The sequence below is a fragment of the Lycium ferocissimum genome, chromosome 5, assembly GCF_029784015.1.
Source record: "Lycium ferocissimum isolate CSIRO_LF1 chromosome 5, AGI_CSIRO_Lferr_CH_V1, whole genome shotgun sequence".
NCBI classification, from domain to species: Eukaryota; Viridiplantae; Streptophyta; class Magnoliopsida; order Solanales; family Solanaceae; genus Lycium; species Lycium ferocissimum.
The window spans coordinates 27,058,449-27,079,660 of record NC_081346.1 but is presented as its reverse complement, the minus strand read 5'-3'; the positions used below and the strand labels follow the sequence as shown (position 1 = coordinate 27,079,660).

The 21,212-nt window shown below is 35.0% G+C and overlaps 1 protein-coding gene across 2 annotated transcripts; it reads right to left on the bottom strand.

Annotated features, from left to right (window-relative positions):
* Window positions 1-5,854: 5,854 nt before the first annotated feature.
* Window positions 5,855-20,725, bottom strand: LOC132056620 (MADS-box protein AGL42-like). 2 transcript variants are annotated; one of them, XM_059448899.1, is made up of 4 exons: window positions 20,575-20,725; window positions 19,616-19,806; window positions 14,603-14,690; window positions 5,855-6,081 (listed from the first exon to the last, which is right to left on the bottom strand). In XM_059448899.1, exons 1-4 carry the CDS (start codon window positions 20,602-20,604, stop codon window positions 5,989-5,991), a joined length of 402 nt encoding a protein of 133 aa, XP_059304882.1. In that variant the 5' UTR covers window positions 20,605-20,725; the 3' UTR covers window positions 5,855-5,988. The 2 variants fall into 2 exon arrangements, with proteins under 2 accessions (XP_059304882.1, XP_059304883.1); XM_059448900.1 differs by lacking the exon at window positions 20,575-20,725 and adding an exon at window positions 19,909-20,532 and having other exon boundaries at window positions 5,861-6,081.
* Between the last annotated feature and the right edge of the window lie 487 nt (window positions 20,726-21,212).

Here is a 21,212-nt window from a genome sequence, read left to right as displayed (position 1 = left end):
AGATTATGATATCATGGAGGTTTTCTTGAGAAAAATGTGTCTCTTGAATAAGTGAACATGATACCATCTCAGTATATTTATATACCATGTTGGTGTCATAATTTTGGGGGCATTTCAGGTAAATAGTTATTGGGTCATAAAGTAAGAGGGGTATGGGCGGGTAATTATTTTACTTTCAAGGGGCAGCGATGTTCTTTCTGTAACACCTCGTATCTTAGAACTCATGCTAAGCTCGTAACGTTAGAGTTTTAGAGAAAAATTCGAAAGTTTGTACGTATTACGAAAGTGGTTGGTTGACCACTTAATTGGGGCACCCGTAACTCATTGATTAGTTGCTAATTTGAGAAAACTTAAAACATGAAAGTTGTAGCCCTTTGGAATAGCTTTCCAACGGTATCTTATGGAGCTCAAACGGAGCTCTGTCCTAAGAGTTATGCCTGTTTTACTATCCTTTGGTTGGAGCAGAATTTTCGGATTTTGGGTTACGTCTTTAGCCTTTTCCTACTCGAATTGGGACTCCTTATTTTATTATTGTATGAAATAAAAACGTCCCTAACACTATTATAAACCCTAACAGACTATTCTTTTTCTCTCTACCTCCATCCCTAAAGAACCTAGACACTTCAATCTTGCAAGAAACTCATTCTTGCAATCAAGAAAAATCAAGAAACCTTCGAGAATTTGGTTTGGCAATCTAGTTTCCTAAGGTTTCCTCCAAGGTAAATATTTTAATCAAGAACCTTTGTATTTTACAAGATTTATCATTTATAAAGACTAGAATAAATCCATCCATCCCGTTACCCTATAAAAATCAAGGGTTGTAAAAAGTTGGAGAAAACTCTAGTATTTTTTTGTTGAGTTTCATTCCGACCAGGCATATTAATTTAGTGTTTTCCGATAATTTAACCGTTGGATCAAGCCCAAATTTTAACTGAGTGTTCATAACATGTAAGTATAAAATATGAACGGTCGAGATTGGATTTGGAGGTCCGGAGCAGTACCCTTTGAGCCACGAACAGTAGCTACGAAAATCAGTGAAAATCCTCTCAAGGTTTCCAAATTCAAAGCTTTTGGAATTCTTCTTCAAAGATTCAGACTTTTCTTCAAGTTTTGGAGCGATTAAGGTATGTAGAGTTACTATCTATGTGTGGGAACAACATTGTTCTTCCCCACGCCTCATAATCCATAAATTATGATTTTTTACGAAAACTAGGGTTTCTATACCATGTTCATGATAATCCTAGGTCCATGCCCATGATTATATTATGTATGAATTGTTATAATTCCGTCATTGAGTTCTTAATATTTCTTTATGATTATTAAGAATCTGTCTGTAATCCATGAAAGCCCATATATCTCATTCCATGGGTTCATGCATGCTAGTTTATGATATATTATGCTATTTTCAAGAAAATACTATACATGTTTTACAAGTTCATGCAAGCAAGCTATAATTCATGATATCCGTGTACAAGCAAGTTATATTCATGAAAACCATAGGCAGCAAGTGCCACTTATTTTAGATGTTCAAGTTTTTGGGAGTTACTTTAATTACCGAGGAAGGCTTGTATAGCCCCGAAACTACGTAGCCACCGTAGGATGAGGATCGCTCCACCCATGTCCCGGACGATCTCTCATAATGACCGGATCCTTTCATATTTTATTAAATCTCATGTTCCCCGGCAAGGATCGAGTGTTCTATTTCCGCGGGACGCAAGCACTACGGATCGGTTATAAGTTATTGCTCTCCCTACTAATGATATTTTTACTCATGCTTTATATTATATATGTATTCATGTTCTTGCTCATGCTCATAACCAGGTTTCAGTTTCACGTTCAGTTCTTATCTTTATTACTTTATGTCCCATGTTATTTCATTAAGTTGCTTTACATACCGAGACATTCAATGTGGCCGACGTCCCCTTCCTATTGCCGGGGAGCTCGCATTTCACGATGCAGTATCGATTTACGGACGACACATTTGCTCCGTAGGACGGCGATTCGTATCGGCTTATTGGTGAGCCCCATCTCATTCGGGTTTGGTCAACTTTTTGTTTTATGGTTAGTTATGCATCTAAGGTATCGCCGGGGGCCTTGTCCCCAGTAAGTATGTTTTCCAGTCAGACTCATGGTAGAGGTTTCATAGACTAGACAAGTCAGTTATGTTATGTCAGACTTTCGGAGTCGTATAGCCATTTTGGCTCATTCATGTTATATCCGTACTCATGTTTAAACAAGTATTTTTATTAAGTATTATGACTTATTACGTTTTATAAAGGCTCATCATACATTCACGTTATATTCCGCTCATGTTATGCCTCATGATGATTCAGCAAGCCATGTGGTTCGCTCGGTCACATGCAGCAAGGCACCGAGTGCCGTGTTACGCCCAGGCCATGGTTCGGGGCGTGACACTTTCCCCATTAGTTTCTGCCCTAGCAACTACGTGCCAATAAAATTTTCCACGAGAAATTCAGAGTACCTACGTTGAATGAAGCGTCCAGAACCCTAGACACAAAAGATTTGACGCTTGGTTTGAGTGATTTGGGAGGTCCAATGCACCAAGTAACGTAAAGTCCGAAAGCTCGGTGAGAGCTTTGGGAGGTGTGATGCACCATGTGTAGTACCGAGTAAAGTACAGTCATAAGGCTTGGTTTGGGTGCTTTGGAACGTGTGACGCACCATGTAGATCAATGAGTAAAGTCCTAAGACTTGATTTGGGTGATTTGAGTGCTTTAGGAGATCTAATGCACCATGCACCATGTTTAGCTATACGGGGAAGCGACACAGGGAGAGAAAAATATTCCAACTTTATTAGCAAAGGTTCCTCTCTTAACCCCAATTGAATTGGGGCTATATTCAACATCAAAGTTACAATCTTAACGCATTTAGATTGGATTGATAATCTTAAACCTCAATATTAAATTACATGATTAAAGAATTATTTCAAAAATATTTTTGGGAGTTTCTTACATTTGTGAAATAGATTCTTTATCGTTATTGTGTAACGATCAGTTAGTTCGTACTGAGATTTTATCCTTTTTTTTAAGATGATCCCTCCAGTAGCTTTAGAATGATGTATTTACTTGTGGAGATGGGTGGCGCGATTCCCAAGACAATCGGATGAGTATCGGAGAAGAAATAGCAAATTATGGAAATCCTTAAGTTAAGAAATGGAAGTCAACATCTGGGGCTAACGAACCGGTATGTGAGTTTGGACAGTTTTGTTAGATCAAGAACATGATTTATGACTTAGTATAGTCGTGATGGATTCTAGTAACAAGAGAAGAGATTATTCTCTTATTACAATTTGCAGAAAGTTAGAGGAAAGGGAGAAGAAAGAGGAGAAGATTTGGCTGAATATTTTCTTAATTGATTCCTTTCAATACAGAATGCAACGGATATAAAGAAAATACAGCTGACATTGCGTCTCATTCTTAACTGAATTGAGGACTATATTGCAATTATTTAATAACTAACTTAAGGACCTATAAGCAAATTACTAAAAGACACATAACTAAACTTAGGGGATTTAAATGACTTATTTAATATTTAAACTAAATTCATCACAATTACCCAATTGTGACATTCCATTCCTCTTCAAACAAAACTACTCCTGCAGGACAAGACTTAGTTAGCCTTAAAATTCGAAAACTGTGATTGTATGAACTGAAAATCCTCCCAAGTAGCTTCTCCTGGTAATAAGTTTGCCTATTGCACCAGAATTTGAGTCATTGCTTTGTTTCCTTTCTTGATCATCCTTTTGTCCAGTATAGCTACAGGTTCTACTAGTGGCTGTCCATCTGCTGCACATAGAGGAGGATCCAAAATTGGTGTAACATCAGCTCCCACCTTCTTTTTGAGTTGTGAAATGTGAAACACAGGATGAATCATGGAAGTAGCAAGTAATGCCAATTTGTAAGCCACTGGTCCAATCTTTTGTATGACTTGATATGGACCATAAAACTTAGATGTCAGCTTAAGACTCTTCCTTACAGCAATTGAAGTCTATCTATATGGTTGTAATTTAAGAAACACCCAATCTCCTTCCTCAAACTTCCTTTCTGTTCTTCCTTTATCAGCATTAACCTTCATTCTATTCTGAGCTTTGGACATATTTTCTTTTAACACCTTGACCATAATCTGTCTCTGCTTGAGTATTTGATCCACAACATCCACCTTGGACTAAGCAACCAATTCAAAAGACAGTTGAGGAGGTTCATAACCATATAACACCTTGAAGAGGGTCATTTTCAAAGCAGTGTGATAGTTACTATTGTACCAGAATTCAGCTAGTGCTAACCACTTATTCCACTCTTTGGGTTTATGACTTGTTATGCATCTTAAGTAATTTTCTAAACACCTATTGAGTCTTTCAGTCTGCCCATCAGTTTGTGGGTGATATGCAGAGCTATAGAGCAGTTGAACTTGTAGAAGTTTGAACAATTCTTTCCAAAAGCTGCTGATGAATATTTTGTATCTATCAGATGCAATGCTTTTTGGTAAACCATGCAACTTATAGATATTATCCAGAAACACTCTTGCCACTTGAGATGCAGTAAATGGATAAGATATAGCAATAAAATGAGCATATTTACTAAATCTATCTATTACTACCAGCACAATATCTTTACCTTCAGATTTAGGTAGACTTTCAATAAAGTCCATGGATATATGTTCCCAAACTCCTTTAGGAATGGGAAAAGGTTGAAGTAAACCTGGATAGGCAACCTGCTCATCTTTGCATTTTTGGCAGACATCACACTCTTGCACAATCACCTTGATTGTTCTATCATAGCAGGCCAATAGAATACTACTTTTAACCTTTGATAGGTGGCCCAAACTCCTGAATGACATCCAAGGCCTGAGTTGTGAATACTTAGAATTAATTGTTGTCTTAGTGAACCATTCTTGCCGATCCATGCTTTTCTTTTGTACCTCAGTATCCCTTGTTGCAAGGATATATCCATTCCAGGATCAGATGTACTACTTAGTGTGGTGATAGCTTGTAGTGCTTCTTGGTCACCATAGTAACTGTCAACTATTTCCTCAATCCACTTGGGTTGTAATTGAGAATTAACCAAACACTGTGTAGTATTGCAAACAACTTGTTGATCAACTTTTCTTGACAATGTATCAGCTACAACATTATTCACACCTTTCTTTTACTGGATCTCAAAATTCAACCCCATCAGTTTTGTTAACCCTTTATGTTGCAGTGAAGTAGTAATTCTTTGCTCTTGTAAAAACTTCAAGCTGAAGTGATCAGTCTTCATAATGAAATGATGGGGGTGAAGGTAATGCCTCCACTTATCAACTGTTTGAAGCAATACAATCAGTTCCTTTTTCATAAGTAGACATGCCCTGATGTCTTTTGCTTAGACTTTTGACTCATGAAGGTTAATGGTCTATTGTCTTGCATCAGTACAGCACCAATGCCTGTATTACAAGCATCAACCTTAAGCACAAATGTTTTGGTAAAATCAGGTAAAGCAAGTACAGGTTTGCTGGTCATAGCAATTTTCAGTTGATTGAAGGCCAACTTAAGCTTCAGAGTTCCAGTCAAATGCCCATTTTTTCAATAAGTTTTTCAGTGTTTTGCTTATCCGAGCATACCCTTTTACAAACTTACTGTAGTAACCAGTTAACCCCAAGAAACCTCTTAACTCTTTAATATTCTTAGGATGAGGCCATTCAATCATTGCAGCTACTTTTCCTTGGTCAGTATTGACAACTTCTCCAGAAATTATGTGTCCTAAGTACTCAATTTGTGACTGCCCAAACTCACATTTACTTTGTTTGGCAAACAGATTGTTATCTTTTAGAAGTTGTGGGACAATATCCAAATGCATTATGTGATCCTCCATGGTCTTGCTGTATATTAAGATGTCATAAAAAATACCAGTATAAACTTTCTGAGCTGTTCTTTGAATACAAAATTCATTAATGACTGAAATGTTGCTGGTGCATTTGTTAATCCAAATGGCATCACCCTGAACTCTCATAAGCCATAGTGAATGTTGTTTTATGTTCGTCACCATCCTTCATCCTCACTTGATGATAACCAGCCCTGAGATCCACCTTAGAAAACACATTGGCACCAAATAGTTCATCTAGTAAGTCATCAATCATAGGCATTGGGTACTTGTTCTTCACAGTGAGACCATTTAATCTTCTATAATCTACACATAATCTTCATGTTGAGTCCTTTTTTCTTACTAACAGTCTTTGGTGAAGCAAATGGAGATTGACTAGGCACTACAGTTGCTACCTTGATCATATCAGCAATGATTGCTTCAATTGCATTCTTCTGCTCATAAGAGTACCTATAAGGTCTCAAATTGAAAGGTTAAGCCCCTGGTACTAGATTAATCATATGATCACATTCTCTTTTTGGTGGTAACTCAGTGGGTTCTTGTAAAATATCACTGTATGCTTTCAGCAGCTTCTCAATATGGGGGTGCATTTTATGTTCCTTTTTAACTGCCACCTCAGTAGTCACCATTGCTAATACAACTACTATTTCACAAGTACCACATTGCAACATTCTTCTAAGTTCTTCAGTATTGACTATGGTCACTCTTGTGTCATCAGCTTCACCATACAGGGTGATCATTTTTCCATCACACATAAAGCTCAAACTATGAGGTCTAGTGTGTAATATGACTGGTGCTACCATATCAATCCAATCCATACCCAAAATTATATTACACCCTCCAACCCTTATTAATCTCAACTTGAAGTGGAATTGCTCATTCTGCATCTTCCATCCAAAGGAAGGACTCTCAAGGTGACAAGTCATGACTTGACTATTTGCCACCACCGCTCTCATTGGTTTCCTCATTAGTTGTATGGGCAGTTTTAACATTTTCACAATGTGTGGATCAACAAAACAATAAGTTGATCCACTGTCAATCAGTACTGTCATGAGAACTTTTTATGCATAACCAAGGATTTTAATAGTTGATATCTTCCCATTAGAGTTGTTTAACCCCAACAAAGCATTCATAGATGTCTCTGCTTGTTCCTCGACTAGTTCCTTCAATGTTTGCCCACATCTAAGAATTCCTCTTATTGTTCTGGTTCCTCCTCCACTTCTACACCTTCAAGAGCATGTACTGCTTTTGTGTCCAGAAAAATACTTTTCCTTGTTCTCTCAGTGCTTCTAGATTTAGTGGTAGGTTGTTTGGTTTGAATGGGGCTCTGGTTGGTGCTCTTTGGTTAGGGTAGGTTATTCTCAAAGGTTGTGGATTATGAGAAGCAACAGGATTTCTAGTGTTGTTGGGTTGGTTGTTTCTGGGGTAGGTGATGGTTAAGGGTCTTGTGTGTGTGTCTTTTGTGGAGATCTTTGAGGGACAAAAGGTGTATGCACAATATCTTGGGGTCTGAGATTCCCAAATCTCCTACAAACTTAAGTACAGAACCTAGCCCATGTCATTACTCCTCTATGATTGACTATGTAGCTATCAAACCAAACATCTGCCCTTTCCCCAATATGTACAAATGCATAGCTAAGTTTTTCTTGCTCAGATATGTTATACAGTTTAAAGAATTTTTGACATTTGCGTAACCAACTTCTAGGATTGTTTCCATCAAATTTTGGGAAGTTAATTTTTAGTTTGAGGGTTCTTTGGTTGCTTGCATTTTCAGTGTTGTGAGCAGTAGGAGTGGGTAAAATTGGAGTCGAGTATTGGGAAGCTGAGTAATTGTGGTTTCTGAAAATAGGTGGACTAGAAAACACAGGTCTTTGGTGGAAAAGTAAATCTCCTACCACTATTGAAAGTTGACGAAGTAAACAAAGCATGAGAAACACTAATGGGGGTTTTGCTACCTGATTGTTGACCAGCTTCATACATCGTCGATATTGTGGGAGTACTTTCAGAAGTTGCGTATGTAGGTGTGTTTGCAGTGATCCCGGTTGCTATTATCGGAGGAATCGAGGTTGAACTCACCGGAGCTGTCAAATTCATGTTAGTGAGTTTCATTTCTAGCTTTTTGTTCGTTTCGCGGCTCTCGTTTAGCTGTGATTGAAACTGGGTTTAGGTAGTCTCCATCGATTCCAACCTTTTTCCTATATCAATGATGAACACAGCTAGTTGGTCAAGAACAATACTTATTTCATCTTGTATTCCTTGTAACTTCGGTGGTGTCATCGTACTCCGGTGAGGTGCTGGATCGGTTTGCTCTGATACCATTTGTAACAAGAGAAGAGATTATTGTAAATTCTTTGTTACAATTTGCAGAAAGTTAGAGGAAAGGGAGAAGAAAGAGAGAAGAGAAGATTTGGGTGAATATTTTCTTAATTGATTCCTTTCAGTACAGAATACAACGGATATAAAGAAAATACACCTGGCAATGGGTTCCATTCTTAACTGAATTGAGGACTATACTGCAATTATTTAATAACTAACTTAAGGACGTATAAGCAAACTTCTAAAAGACACATAACTAGACTTAGGGGACTTAAATGACTTCTATAATACTTAAACTTAATTCATCACAATTATGACAATTCCAGGGGGCTCGAGTGTGTTTTGGATTCTTGGTTGAGAAACTAGTTTTTAAGATGATTTGGAGTTGACCACAGTCAACATCGGGTCAAGATGTCTCGTTTGGGTGTTTTGAGTGCGCGAGCAGGTTTGTAGAATGTTTTATGACTAAAATGCATATTTGGTTTGTGTCTTTGGGGGGGGGGGGGTTCCAAATGAGTTCCGAGGGTTAAAACTATTAATCGGGAACTTCGAAGATTTCTGATTTTAACAAGTTCTGGTATGACCGCACCTGCGGACTTCTGGGGAGCCGCACTTGCGAGAGTCTGGTTGCAGGTGCGAAGTGGGGTTAAGGGGGAGGGGGTCGTACCCGCGCAAGAAAGGTCACAAAAGTGACATATGTCCGCATCTGCGAGCCTGAGAAGGTTAAGTGGTTCTCGCACCTGCGAGATTCTTACCGTAGAAGCGGAATTTGGGCCACGCCTGCGAGATCACTCGACAGACTCATACTTCATTTTTCCCCAATTCATTTCCATTGTTCAAACCACGAATTTAAGAGCTAGAGACCTCGATTTTGGGAGATTTTTAAGGGGTTTTTGAGATTTCGTCTCGGAGGTGAGAATTTAACCTCTCTTTTACTATTTTATCTTGTAATCTTCCGGATTTTGGCCTTTCTAATCATGTATTAGATTGTGGAATTGGGATTTTAAAGCCCTAAGTAAAAGAATATGTAAATCTTCAAATTGGATGTCGAATTGAAGTCGGATTTGAGTCATTTTCTGGATTTAGACTCCATAGACTATGGGTATACCAATTACGGGGCGAATTTACAGTTTTGCCTTCCGGGGATTGGGATAAACTTTTTGGGTGCTTTTTGGTTCGAAAGCTTAATATAGCAATATGGGTGTCTAAGGACTCTTATGCTAATGTAGAATCCGTATTTGAACAGATTGGGATCATTCAGAAGCTTTATGAAAGGGCAAGGCTTTTATCATAAGCTTCAGACTACAAATTAGGCAAGTTGGTTAAAGCGTGTGGTTGGCAAAAATTGTCTAATAAAGGGGGAGCAATGGGGAATAAAGGGGGTCTTATACTTGTGAGGTGACGAGCACTTGTATTGGGTATTAGTGTCATGTTCTTGCAATGTATGTAGTAATTGAATTGTTTACTTTCATTGTCTGAATTTCAAAACATATGAGCATTAGCTGATAGCTTAGATTGATTGATGTGAATCGCGATGTGAGATATGAAATCTCCTATTTTATGCTTTTACTTTATATGCATGTCGTATTTGTTGATTATGTGTTCTCATCACTCCATAATACTCGTTTAAGGATGAAAAAAAGCTAGGAGTGAGCCTTACTTTAATTTATTGCTTATTATGTGCATGATATTCATTCTTTCATATGGTATCTCATAAATATTACACTTGAGGATACATATGTGATGTCCGATGAAAAAATAATTCCAGGCGGAGTGATGCAAATGATAAAAAAAACTAAACCTAGGCACCTTTCCTAGATTTGCTAAAAAAAAAAAAAAAGTAATTGCTTGATTCACATAAGTAAGCCTGGCAACCGATTTGCTTTAACCGGTTCAAACCGGTAACCGGACCGGTAAAATCGAAATCGGAACCGAAACCGGTTTACCGGTTCCGATTGACCTTTTAAAACATACCGGTCCGGTTTCGATTTTTTGGGACCGGAACCGGACCGGTTAAACCAGTCAAAATTAATATATATTTTTTAAATGTAGCCGTTGGGTATATGGGCTGGACCGTTGGCCAACGGTCTATTTGTAAAAATGGCCATTGGCAAACGGTTCCAAACTCCCCTTTTGGCCCCCGCAACCCCCCCCCCCCCCCCCCCCCCCCCCCCAAACTTTTTTTTTAACACTTTAACCCATCCCCCACCCCTATCTCCATTTCCATTTTAATCCACACCAATTCACTCTTCTCTTTCTCTCAATTATAGTTACTTTGCAACAATTAGCAACTTTAAATTTCTCTCAATTAAATATTAAAGTTTTATTCTAGTTTCAATTATTAATTTTGCAATTATAATATTGTTGGTGGAGTTGGTGATTTTGCAACAATCCAAAGTAGCTTTGGTGGATTTGCAATTCTAGCCTTCACTTTGTTGGAAATTAGTCCGGCAATTTGGTACCTTCGTTCCAACTCTATCTTTATTTTTCGCTATTTAATTTACGCAATTTAATTTGTTGCAATTTATTTTCTTATGATTTATTTGAGTGTGATTTAAATTAATTCTATTTAATAATGGCGAAGAGATTTAGACGTGGTGCCGGTAGTAGTGGTATTGTTATGGGTGGGTTTAATGAGGAAACATTTGTGAACGAAACACCTAATTTAGATATTGATGTTGGTGGAAATAATCCACTTTTAGATCATGAGGCAATGCAACAACATTATACCGACACTTTTAATGAAATTGATGATGATGATGATGATGATGAAACACAAGCCCCCGAAAATCCCATAAGAGATACAGGTCCTGCACAATCACATACACAAGACAAACCGCCAAGAACTCGTAAGCCAACCGCTAAAATTTGAAAATTTATGACTAAGAATAAGGAAAGACAAAACAACTAAATGTAATATGTGGACAAGTATTTGCTTTTAGGCAACAAACTAATAACGATGGTGGAACGGGTACACTAAATAATCATATGAGAGCTAAACATATGGATGTTTGGGGAGAGCAAGCGGGTTCAAATGTGGGGGGTATTCAAATAACGAAAGACCCACGAACTGGTAAAATTTTTAAGTATGATAAGAAAAAAGAGCGTGTAGAAATAGCTAAAATGGTTGCTTTTGATGCTCTACCATTTTCCTTTCCTTCGGGTTTGGGGTTTGTTACTTATATTCAACGTTGTTATAATCCGTTATTTGAGGGTATTCCTAGAAGTACTTGTAGAGCGGATGTTATAGATTTGTATAAAAAATATAAATTTTATTTGCGCCATGTATTTAATTCTTTAAATTGTAATGTTTCTCTTACCGCTGATTTGGGTCTTAGTCTTAACAAGTTAGATTTTTTTGCTATTACATGTCATTGGGTTAATGATAATTGGGTGATGCAAAAAAGAATTATAGCTTTTTTATATGATGAAGGGAAAGGTCGTCACGATGAAAATTTTTTAGCGGATTTAATGTCTACTATTATGAGATTTTTTAACATTTATAGAAAAATACTTTGTTATATTTGTTGGGCCTTTGTACTTTGATTATCTTATTTATCTATGGTAGTTAATGCTCCTTTCTACCATGACTTCCTCGCTTTTGTTATTCCTCGTTTTCATATTGTTTTTTTTATAAAAAATCCGACCTTTTGTCTTGTTTTCCTCTTGTTTTCCTCTCTTGAGAAACAACCGCTTTACCTTTCAATGATGGGGGAAAGGGTCACATGGAAAAATTTTAGCGATTGGGATTCTATTTAAGATTTTGTTGTTGTTGTTGTATAGAAAAACACTTTGTATTGCTTTAGATAATGCTTCTAATAATACAAAGGTGATTGGTCTTTTAAAAAGGGAATTAAACCCTCCGCTAAAAAATATTTTTCATGTGAGATGTAGTTGTCACATTTTAAACTTGATTGTTAAAGATGGTCTTGAGTGTTTTGAAGATTCTATTCAAAAAGTTAGAAATGCGGTTGCGTTTCTTTTTTGTAATGCTAATAGGGCAAAACTGAGAGATTTTAAGAATTCTTGTGTGGAAAATGCCTTAGACCTAGGAAAATTCAAGTAAAAGTTGACACTAGGTGGAACTACACTTACATTATGTTACAACAAGCATATGATTATAGGATTCCCATACAACAAGTTCACAACCATTTTAATACAAATAGTGATGATTGGTTAAATATTACCGATTGGGAAGATGTTAAGGAATGTGTTGAACTCTTACAAAAATTTTATAATGCAACTCTTGCCTTTTCTAGACAATTCTATCCCACGGTAACTAAATTTTAGCCTACTTAGCGGAAATAGCTAGAGTTTTACAAGAGTATAAAAATAAATCCGGTTATCAAGCGGCTATTTTTAATATGACAACAAAATTTAAGAAGTATTTTTTTCCATCCCAACTTTATTTATATTGGGTTCTCTTTTAAATCCTTGTTTAAAAATGTCTTATACTAGAGCATTGGTTAATCAAATTTATACCTTTTTAGAAGTTGAAGAGGAAGTTGAACCATCTTTAACTGAAGCCGAGCTCGCTATTGATGCCGAGTTTAGAAAAGTTTTTAGTCATTATTCTAATTTGGAAGAAAATGCTACACCCGTTGCTCCACGCCCTACTACTTCTCAAAGTAGCAAAAAGGGCTTGTCGGGTTTGTCGCATTTAAAAGTTTTACATTCACATCCAACTCCTTCTTATAATGCAAACTTTGATGAATATCACCTTTATTTGATGCAGCAAAATGTGGATATCAACCAACTAGATGATTTGGACGTCTTAGCATAGTGGAAGAAATACAAGGCGAGTCATCCGATACTTTCAAGAATGGCTCGAGATATCCTTACGGTTCAAATATCAACCGTGGCTTCGGAAAGTGCATTTAGCCAAGGAAGACAACAAATTGGAGACCATAGACACTCATTATCCGGATTTAGCTTGCAAGTACTAGTGTGCATTCACGATTGGATTAGATCGGAGCGACGCAACCAAAACTTAGAAGCGGTGGAAGGCGAAGAGGAAGAGATTGAAGATTTGATAGCAAGTGGAGTGGACCAATATGAAGACTTTGAAGATATCTCCATGGCCGAATATGATATGGCGGATATTAGCCAAATGATTGACACTTTTTGATTTTATTATTCTACTATTTCTTTGCAACTCATGTATTATTTGCAAGTTAAAAAAAACTACAACTTGCAAATAAATGTTATCCATGAATGAATAAAATATATGGCTCATTGAGCTTTCTTCTATTTACTTGTGTTCATATTTTTACTTATATTAAGTTAGGAATATACCTAAAATATACTAAGAATATACTTATAATATACATCTACTTAAATTAAAAACTAGAAAGTTATATACTTGAAAAATAACTAAAATATACTAAGAATATACTTATAATATAAATATACTTAATTTATAAAATAGGAATTTATAAACTTAGAAAAAACTTAACTATAAATGACTTAAGTTATAATACATATAACTTAAATATATAAGCATATATATACATATAACTTAAACATATATATATATAACTTATACTAGTATATATATATATATATATAACTTATAAGTATATATAGTATATATATAACTTAAACATATATATATACTTATATAACCTAAGTATATTGATATATATATATATATATATATATATATATATATATATATATATATATATATATATATAGTATATATATTTTAGGTATATAGTATAACTTAAGCATATAACTTAATATATATACACGTATATATATATACACACAATATATATATATATATATATATATATATATATATATATACAATACTTAATATATATATATATATATATATACAAAAAACAAAAAAATGTTATATATATAACTTAAACATATATATATAAGTTATATAACCTAAGTATATTGATATATATGAGTATATTCTTAGTATATTTTAGGTATAGGTAGTATAACTTAAGCATATAACTTAATATATATACACGTATATGCTGTTAATCAGTAAATATATAAACTTTACTTATAAACTTATATAACATATGTAAATATACCTACAATATACTAATAAATACTATAATATATATATATATATATATATACTATACAAAAAAAAAAAAAAAAAGGGTTTTCTAACGTTTGGACCGGTCCGGTTCCGGTTTCCAGTTTGAAACCGGTGGCCGGTTCCGATTTTTAGACTGGACCGGCCGGTTTTATAACCGGTTACCGGTCCGGTTCCGGTCAAACCAGTTGACAGGCTTACACGTAAGAGAAAACCCTGGAAGTAATTCATGTTAACTAAACCAGTTGACAGGCTTACACATAAGAGAAAACCCTGGAAGTAATTCATGTTAACTAAACCCTGGAAGTAATTCATGTTGACTCGGTTAATTTAAAAGAACGCTGACCTCTATGTGGTGCTCGAGTTCAATGTTGTTGTCCACCGTCGCTGTTTCTTTTGCACGTTCACGATATCTCTCAATTGTCTTCTGCATGCTGAATCACCCCAAATATTTGACATATTAATTGTAAGGCTTTCACCACAACAAAATTGCACTTTGAAGAACTAGGTAGGTGCTTTTGTAGCGGTAGATGGAGACACTATAAAATCTCATTAGATTATCTTTGACATTTCAGCATGTCATAAATTAGGAGAACTAACAAAGACGGTATTTCATGATTAAAAAAGATAAAAGACATATCTGAGGCTAATTTCATGAATGCTTACTCATATTTCACTCTACTGCACATAGAGTTACTAAATTATTTTTGTAATAAACAGTCACCTTCCCATACCTAAATATCGTGAAGGTCACTAGGAGGAAACAAAGAAAACATGTTGATAGAGGACATAACACTATTTCTATCCATGTTGCTCGGATCATCCAATTATGCCGCCCCACCCGGTCGAATCCTTCAAAAAATATTATTTTTGGAAAATTCAACACGGAACGTTATATGATGCTAACGCAAAATTGAGTGGCTTTTCTTGTTACAAAGTTTTTATGTTTAGGCAAAGTTATCTTGAATGACTTTTGCAACTAAAAGTTTATTAATTTTAATACAATAAAAGTTAAAGAATCATTCGTGAAATTACCAGGACACAATCTCTTTCCTGCCAAGTCCACATGCTTTTAGTTTCTAGGAATAGGACGAGTTACAACTAACAACCACATATAGCAGCTATTGAACTACAATAGGACCAAAAAATAAAAGCTAAATAAGGGTTGTTCCTAGATTTTTTGTGAGCTATGAAGAAGGTTGATGGCACTTTGCTGAGAGTGTTTATTGCTTTTTTACCTGACGATTCAGGGTTTATGCGTTCTTGTTTAGTGTATGCTTATAGACTTATAGTATACTTGAGTGGTCTGGATTGGCATTGCATTGTAGACCACCCAAGTAAACCAGGAACTAAACGACCAATCACAAGCCAGCTAAGTCAACAACAAACCTTCTTTTTTTTTTTAGGTAAAGGTAACTAAAGTCAACAACAAACCTCTTGGAACACAAAATGGAATTCCCAAACCTAAGAATCCCATACACAATAATGATTTCTAAGAGAAAACCAGGAAAAAATCATACAACTAATCTTGCCAATGAAGATCAAATGCTCCTTGAATATACACACCTACAAAAATACTCTACCTCACAAATATGTTGTATTGATGGTGCTGAATCCATTGATATAAAATACATCTACAACCACTTCACTTGATTCACACTCATAAATAGAATTGTCTTGGTAAAAAAAAAAAAAAAAAGAAATAAAAGATCATTAAGTGTGCCTGAGTAGCTACTACAACTAGTTATGTGTATGTATTTGTTGGAAATTTTGTGGAGGATACACTTTCAATCTCTCAAATTTTCTTTTGAAGACAATTGAGGAAATGATTCTTATTTACTTCACTCAACCCGCTTTCATAAATAGCTATAGTGCCCAAGTATTTATAGGACATCTTCTAGCATGCATCTAATTAATGAAAAAGGTGTTTTGGCCACACAATTTTGGCCACAATGGCCCAAATGGGATAAATTCATATGTATCTTCATTTAATTGTGAACTTTTCCATTTGCTAAATACGTACACAACCACACATGCATTCTTAATTAAATTTCCTAATAAATGAACCAGGTAGATTCATGTACATGTGATGAATGTAGTTTATTCTTTTAACATCCCCTTTAAATCAGATTCATCGTTCCAAGAGACATTGAAGAATACATCAGCCTATAATGGTTCACCGAAAACATTCACAAATTGGTCTTGTGACTCTGGAAACTCAGTTTCAACATCTTTCTTAAATCCTCTTTAACCTCGTCCGTGTCTACAACTTCTTTGATGCGAGCCACACTTTTCATCTTTCTATTTTAAAACCTCAATGCTTGCAAAACTTGTTTGATCGTTTCATGTTTTGGGTTGTTTCATTTTTCTTCATAAACTTGTAAAGATCATGCAAGTTCATCAATAGTCATAATGTCCAAGTTCTTGGACTCTTTAATATAAATAACAACATAATTGAATTTTGAAATAAAACCTTCTAAACCTTCTATAGCCCACAACATCCAATATTAGTAGTTCCTTGGACTTAAAAAACTCAGCTTTTCAACTTTTGAAATATTGGTAATTCCAATTTCCACCTGAACAATTTTTTCAAGACTGTGCTTGTCTAGCCCTACACTTCATAGTTATAGTAGTTAATATCATTCACATTTATTTCAATTTGAAGATTCATTCTTTCAAATCTTGTCTGGTTCTTCATAGGTCTCCAAAGATAAATGGCTCTGATCATACCAAATGTTGGAAATTTTATGGAGGAAAAACTCTAATTAATCTCTCAAATTCTCTTTGAAGACAGGTGTATGCTTTTTTTTTTTTTTTTTACTTCACTCAACTTGCTTTCGCTAGATGGCTATAGTGCCTAAGTACTTACAGGACTTCTTCTAGTAGGTACCTAGTCTAGTACATATATCTTAATTTTGATTGTCATTAAATTTTTCCCTTTCGGAAATACATGTACACAATGATACATGCATTCTAATTAATTTCCTAATGCATGAACCAAGTAAATTTATGTACATGTGATGAATCTAGAAGTAGCTTCTTTTTTTTTCACAATATCATCGTGAAGATGACTAAGCTTAAGCAAACACATATTCACCATTATGCTAAATATTCTTTAAGAAAAAACATGAGCTAAAATCTTCATGTATGAAAGTATCTTCTTCATCTTTCAGAAGAAGAAGAAAATATTACTTCATGGGAGCTAGGAATGGAAAAGAAAATGTAACGTATTAGTTAAAATTAAAATTGATTTGTTATGAAGGTCTCAATGTTGCTATAAGTTGTTCTTTATTAATAGAAGATTTGAAAGTGGTAAGGTGGGAGAAGAGTGGAGCACAACTTGCCAAGCCTGTAAAGCAACAATTCAACAAAAGACAAGAATCATGGTCGGGTGGTTAAAGTCACTGGCTCAGACAGTGAAAATCAGTTGTGATGGTAGCTGCAATCAAGGCTCATGTGATGGAGGTGAGAGATAGCCGAGGGAGATTCATTTTTGCATATTCTATCCCTCCTTCCAACCCCGCCTCTTGGGACCTGGAACAAGTAACATAGCTGAAGCAGCATCTATTTTGGAATCAAATAGTGTGCTAACAATGAGTTTAGAGCTGTTTGGGGGGAACACATTCTCTTTTGATAGCTAAATGCATAAAGAGAGAATGGAAAATTTCCTGGAATATCCTTAGTTTCATTGATGAAATTCAGAGATTAGTTGAGGAACATGGATCGAAATCAACCAATGCTTCAGAGAAGTCAATCGACCAGTTGATAGATTGGCTAATCTGAGTCGTAGCCTTGAAGAAATCTAGGTGTTCAGCTCTTTTGCTGAGCTTCCAAAAAATATTAGAGACCTTATTAACATGGATGGATGAAATCTTCTATTGTTCAGAATCAAACAAGCCAAACTTACTCAAATAATTTATGAACCACCTTAAATTATGTATTTCATTTTGTTTTTTGGTTTGGAAATAGATTAGTCTCACCTTAATGATCATGTAAGAAATTTGGTATACCAAACTCAACTATGTAACTTTTTGCACATAAATAATTAATGGAGACAAGGTATAACCAAAAAAAAGTTCTTTAATTATCAAACCCAAGTATGTAAAATTAATAAGATCTCTTGGAAAAGGTAACGTTATTGGTCTTCACCTTCTCTCATTCAGTAACTTGTGATTATTTTCTCATTTTGTGTTAGATTTAAAATTATATGTATAAAGAGTTTAATTGGTAAATTCTCCAGCAGTAGGTTTTCAAACACAATCAACAAGATTTTGGTTGGATATAGTTCCCAAAGAAATGAGGGTACTCGAGAGATTTTAGTGGACGGTGACCTAACATATAAAAAGATGCATATATAGCAGTAGTAATCAACACTAGATGTACCATATGCTCAAAAGGATTTAAAAGCAACCAAAAATTGTACCTCCACACCCACTCCCAAGAAAGAGACTCTCCTCAATATATGCAGTACAATTGTAGCATCATACGGTAATAAATAAAGTGAGACCTTTGAGTTGCATAAAATGATGAAAAAGACACATCTGCAGCTAGCACCTTAACCTTCCAAGCCAACCACAATCTATGTTCAGCATTGCTAGGAACTTCAGTTCAATAAAACTCCTTCATGTTGTATTGTTAAAGACTCTATATAGCACCGCTAAGTGAAATCATGTTTCACGGTACGATCATGTGTAAGTCATTTATTTTAGTAACTCAGTTGGTTGACTACCTGAATTTTCATCTTATTGGTGTTGGTACGATTCCCACCTTGTAATTCCCTTCCCTTCTTGCACTATAAAAAAAATCTGAGTAGTACTTATTTGTCCAGAGTTCATTGAGTCTTAAGAGATACTACTATTTTAAAGGTCAACCGAAAAAAAAAAACAATATTCATGTAGAGAAGGAGCTGAAAGAATAATGTTATGGAAATTTAAGTGCAATTTCTCAGGAAAGATAGAGAACATCACACCTTAAAAATATTGGTCTGGTCTTCAATTTTCCCTATGAAGATGCAAATCACAGGTGATAACATGATGAAGGATGATAGTTACAACAAATAAATCTTTTTTTTTTTTTCATGGTGAGCAAATGATGCAGACGAGTTCATGACTAGACCAACATAAAAAAACAGTATCATCGTACTCCCAAAGTACATAAAGCCCACACCTCTTTACTCCATCAAACATCGAAATTCAGATTAACAATAGCAAACAAAAGCATAAGAAAACGTACACATTATTGAACACAGTGAACTTTCTTTTTGAAAGAAAACTAGCATTTGCGGAATTAATTAAATTGATTGGTTGTAAATTAAGATATGATAATAAGAGGATTTAAGGGAAAAAAAGGTTACACGTACTTGGAGCTGGAGAATTCGTAGAGTCTTCCTTTCGGTGAGAAAATAATCAAAGCAACTTCAGCATCACAAAGAACTGATAGCTCATATGCTTTCTTCATAAGCCCATTTCTCCTCTTTGAGAAGGTCACTTGCCTGCTTGTTGAATTCTCTATTCTTTTCATTTCCACCTTTCCTCTCACCATTTTTATTTCCTGCACAAAAATTATAAGGTCAAAGGCAAATCCTAGCTCTTAATTACTCTAAAACTAAAATGAAGGAAAGTAATCATCCAAGAATCAGAACCAAAATTTTACCAATAAATTAAGGCAGCTGGCTACTAATTAAGCTCAAGAACCGTGCCAGAAGAAGTTGATATATCCAGAAGTTTTCAAACTTTTTTGCAAAAGATTGTTGGAAGAAGAAATCAGATAAATATGATAAGAACCTAAAAAGATACTTAACAACTTCAAAACCCTATCAGATTTCTATTTCAGAAACATAAGCTTTCAGCTGAATTTCAGCAAAAAAGTGGTAAAAAAATGACTGGAAAACCCTAGCTGTGACAATAATTAGCAGAAAAAAAGAAGTGATGGCTTTAAAATCCTAGGAAAAAAAAAAACATTCAGCTAGAAGAGAATGAAGGCATTGAGAATTTGCCAACCGATTTTCGTCAGAAAAAAGGAAAGAGGATGGAGAAGAAAATATTAAGCAATTGGATACCCAAAAATATATAAACAGAAGAAGAAGCAAGATGTGAAGGATGTTCATTTATGGGATTGATGTATTATGATGATAAATATCCTTCATTTGCGGACCACAGAACCCCAACATTAATTTCCATATTCAGGGTATTGTTCTTATTCCATAGGTCTCTTTCCATCAGTCTTATTAACCACAAAGTCACAAACCAGAAAGGAAAAAAGAAATTGGAATAGCACAAAAAAAGTAAACAAAACAAAGTTAAAAGACCCGACAAAAACCTCATTTTTATCTTGTTTTGGTAATCTCATCTCAGAAAGCAACAACAAAGAAAAAGAGACCGCTAATTCAGGGCCTGATATGGGATTACGCTTTATTTTTTATTGCCTAAATGAGTTGTTAGACGCTTCACAAATAAGGTTATACATTATCGTGTACTACTACTTATATTTTTTTTGGTTTAAATAAAAGATTCATTAGTGCATCAAAACCTTAATTAGGAAGAAGCTAAGATTGGTAAGTGATATAAATAGGTCCACGTGTCAATCTGTATTAACTTAAAACTTTTGGCAGAAATTTGGCCAATGGTACCAAAGCTTGTCACGTGGCTCACTTCGTTTGACGAGTCTGCTTCAACTGTTTTTTGGGTTGATTAAGACTGCTGCTATACTAAAATATGGTGTACTTCTTCCGCAGACCTAGCAATATTTTTTGAGTTTTACTAATACAATAGGCACTGTAAAAGATTTTTAACTCAGTCACATTTATCCGAGCAAATAATTCTTTTGTTATTAATATGACATATTACATTCACTTTGTATGGAGATAATATCTTTTAGCCGACCTGATATTAATATATATGTTTTTTTATATTATCAGTACATGCATATGAAAAAATCAAAAGGATTCAACACATAAT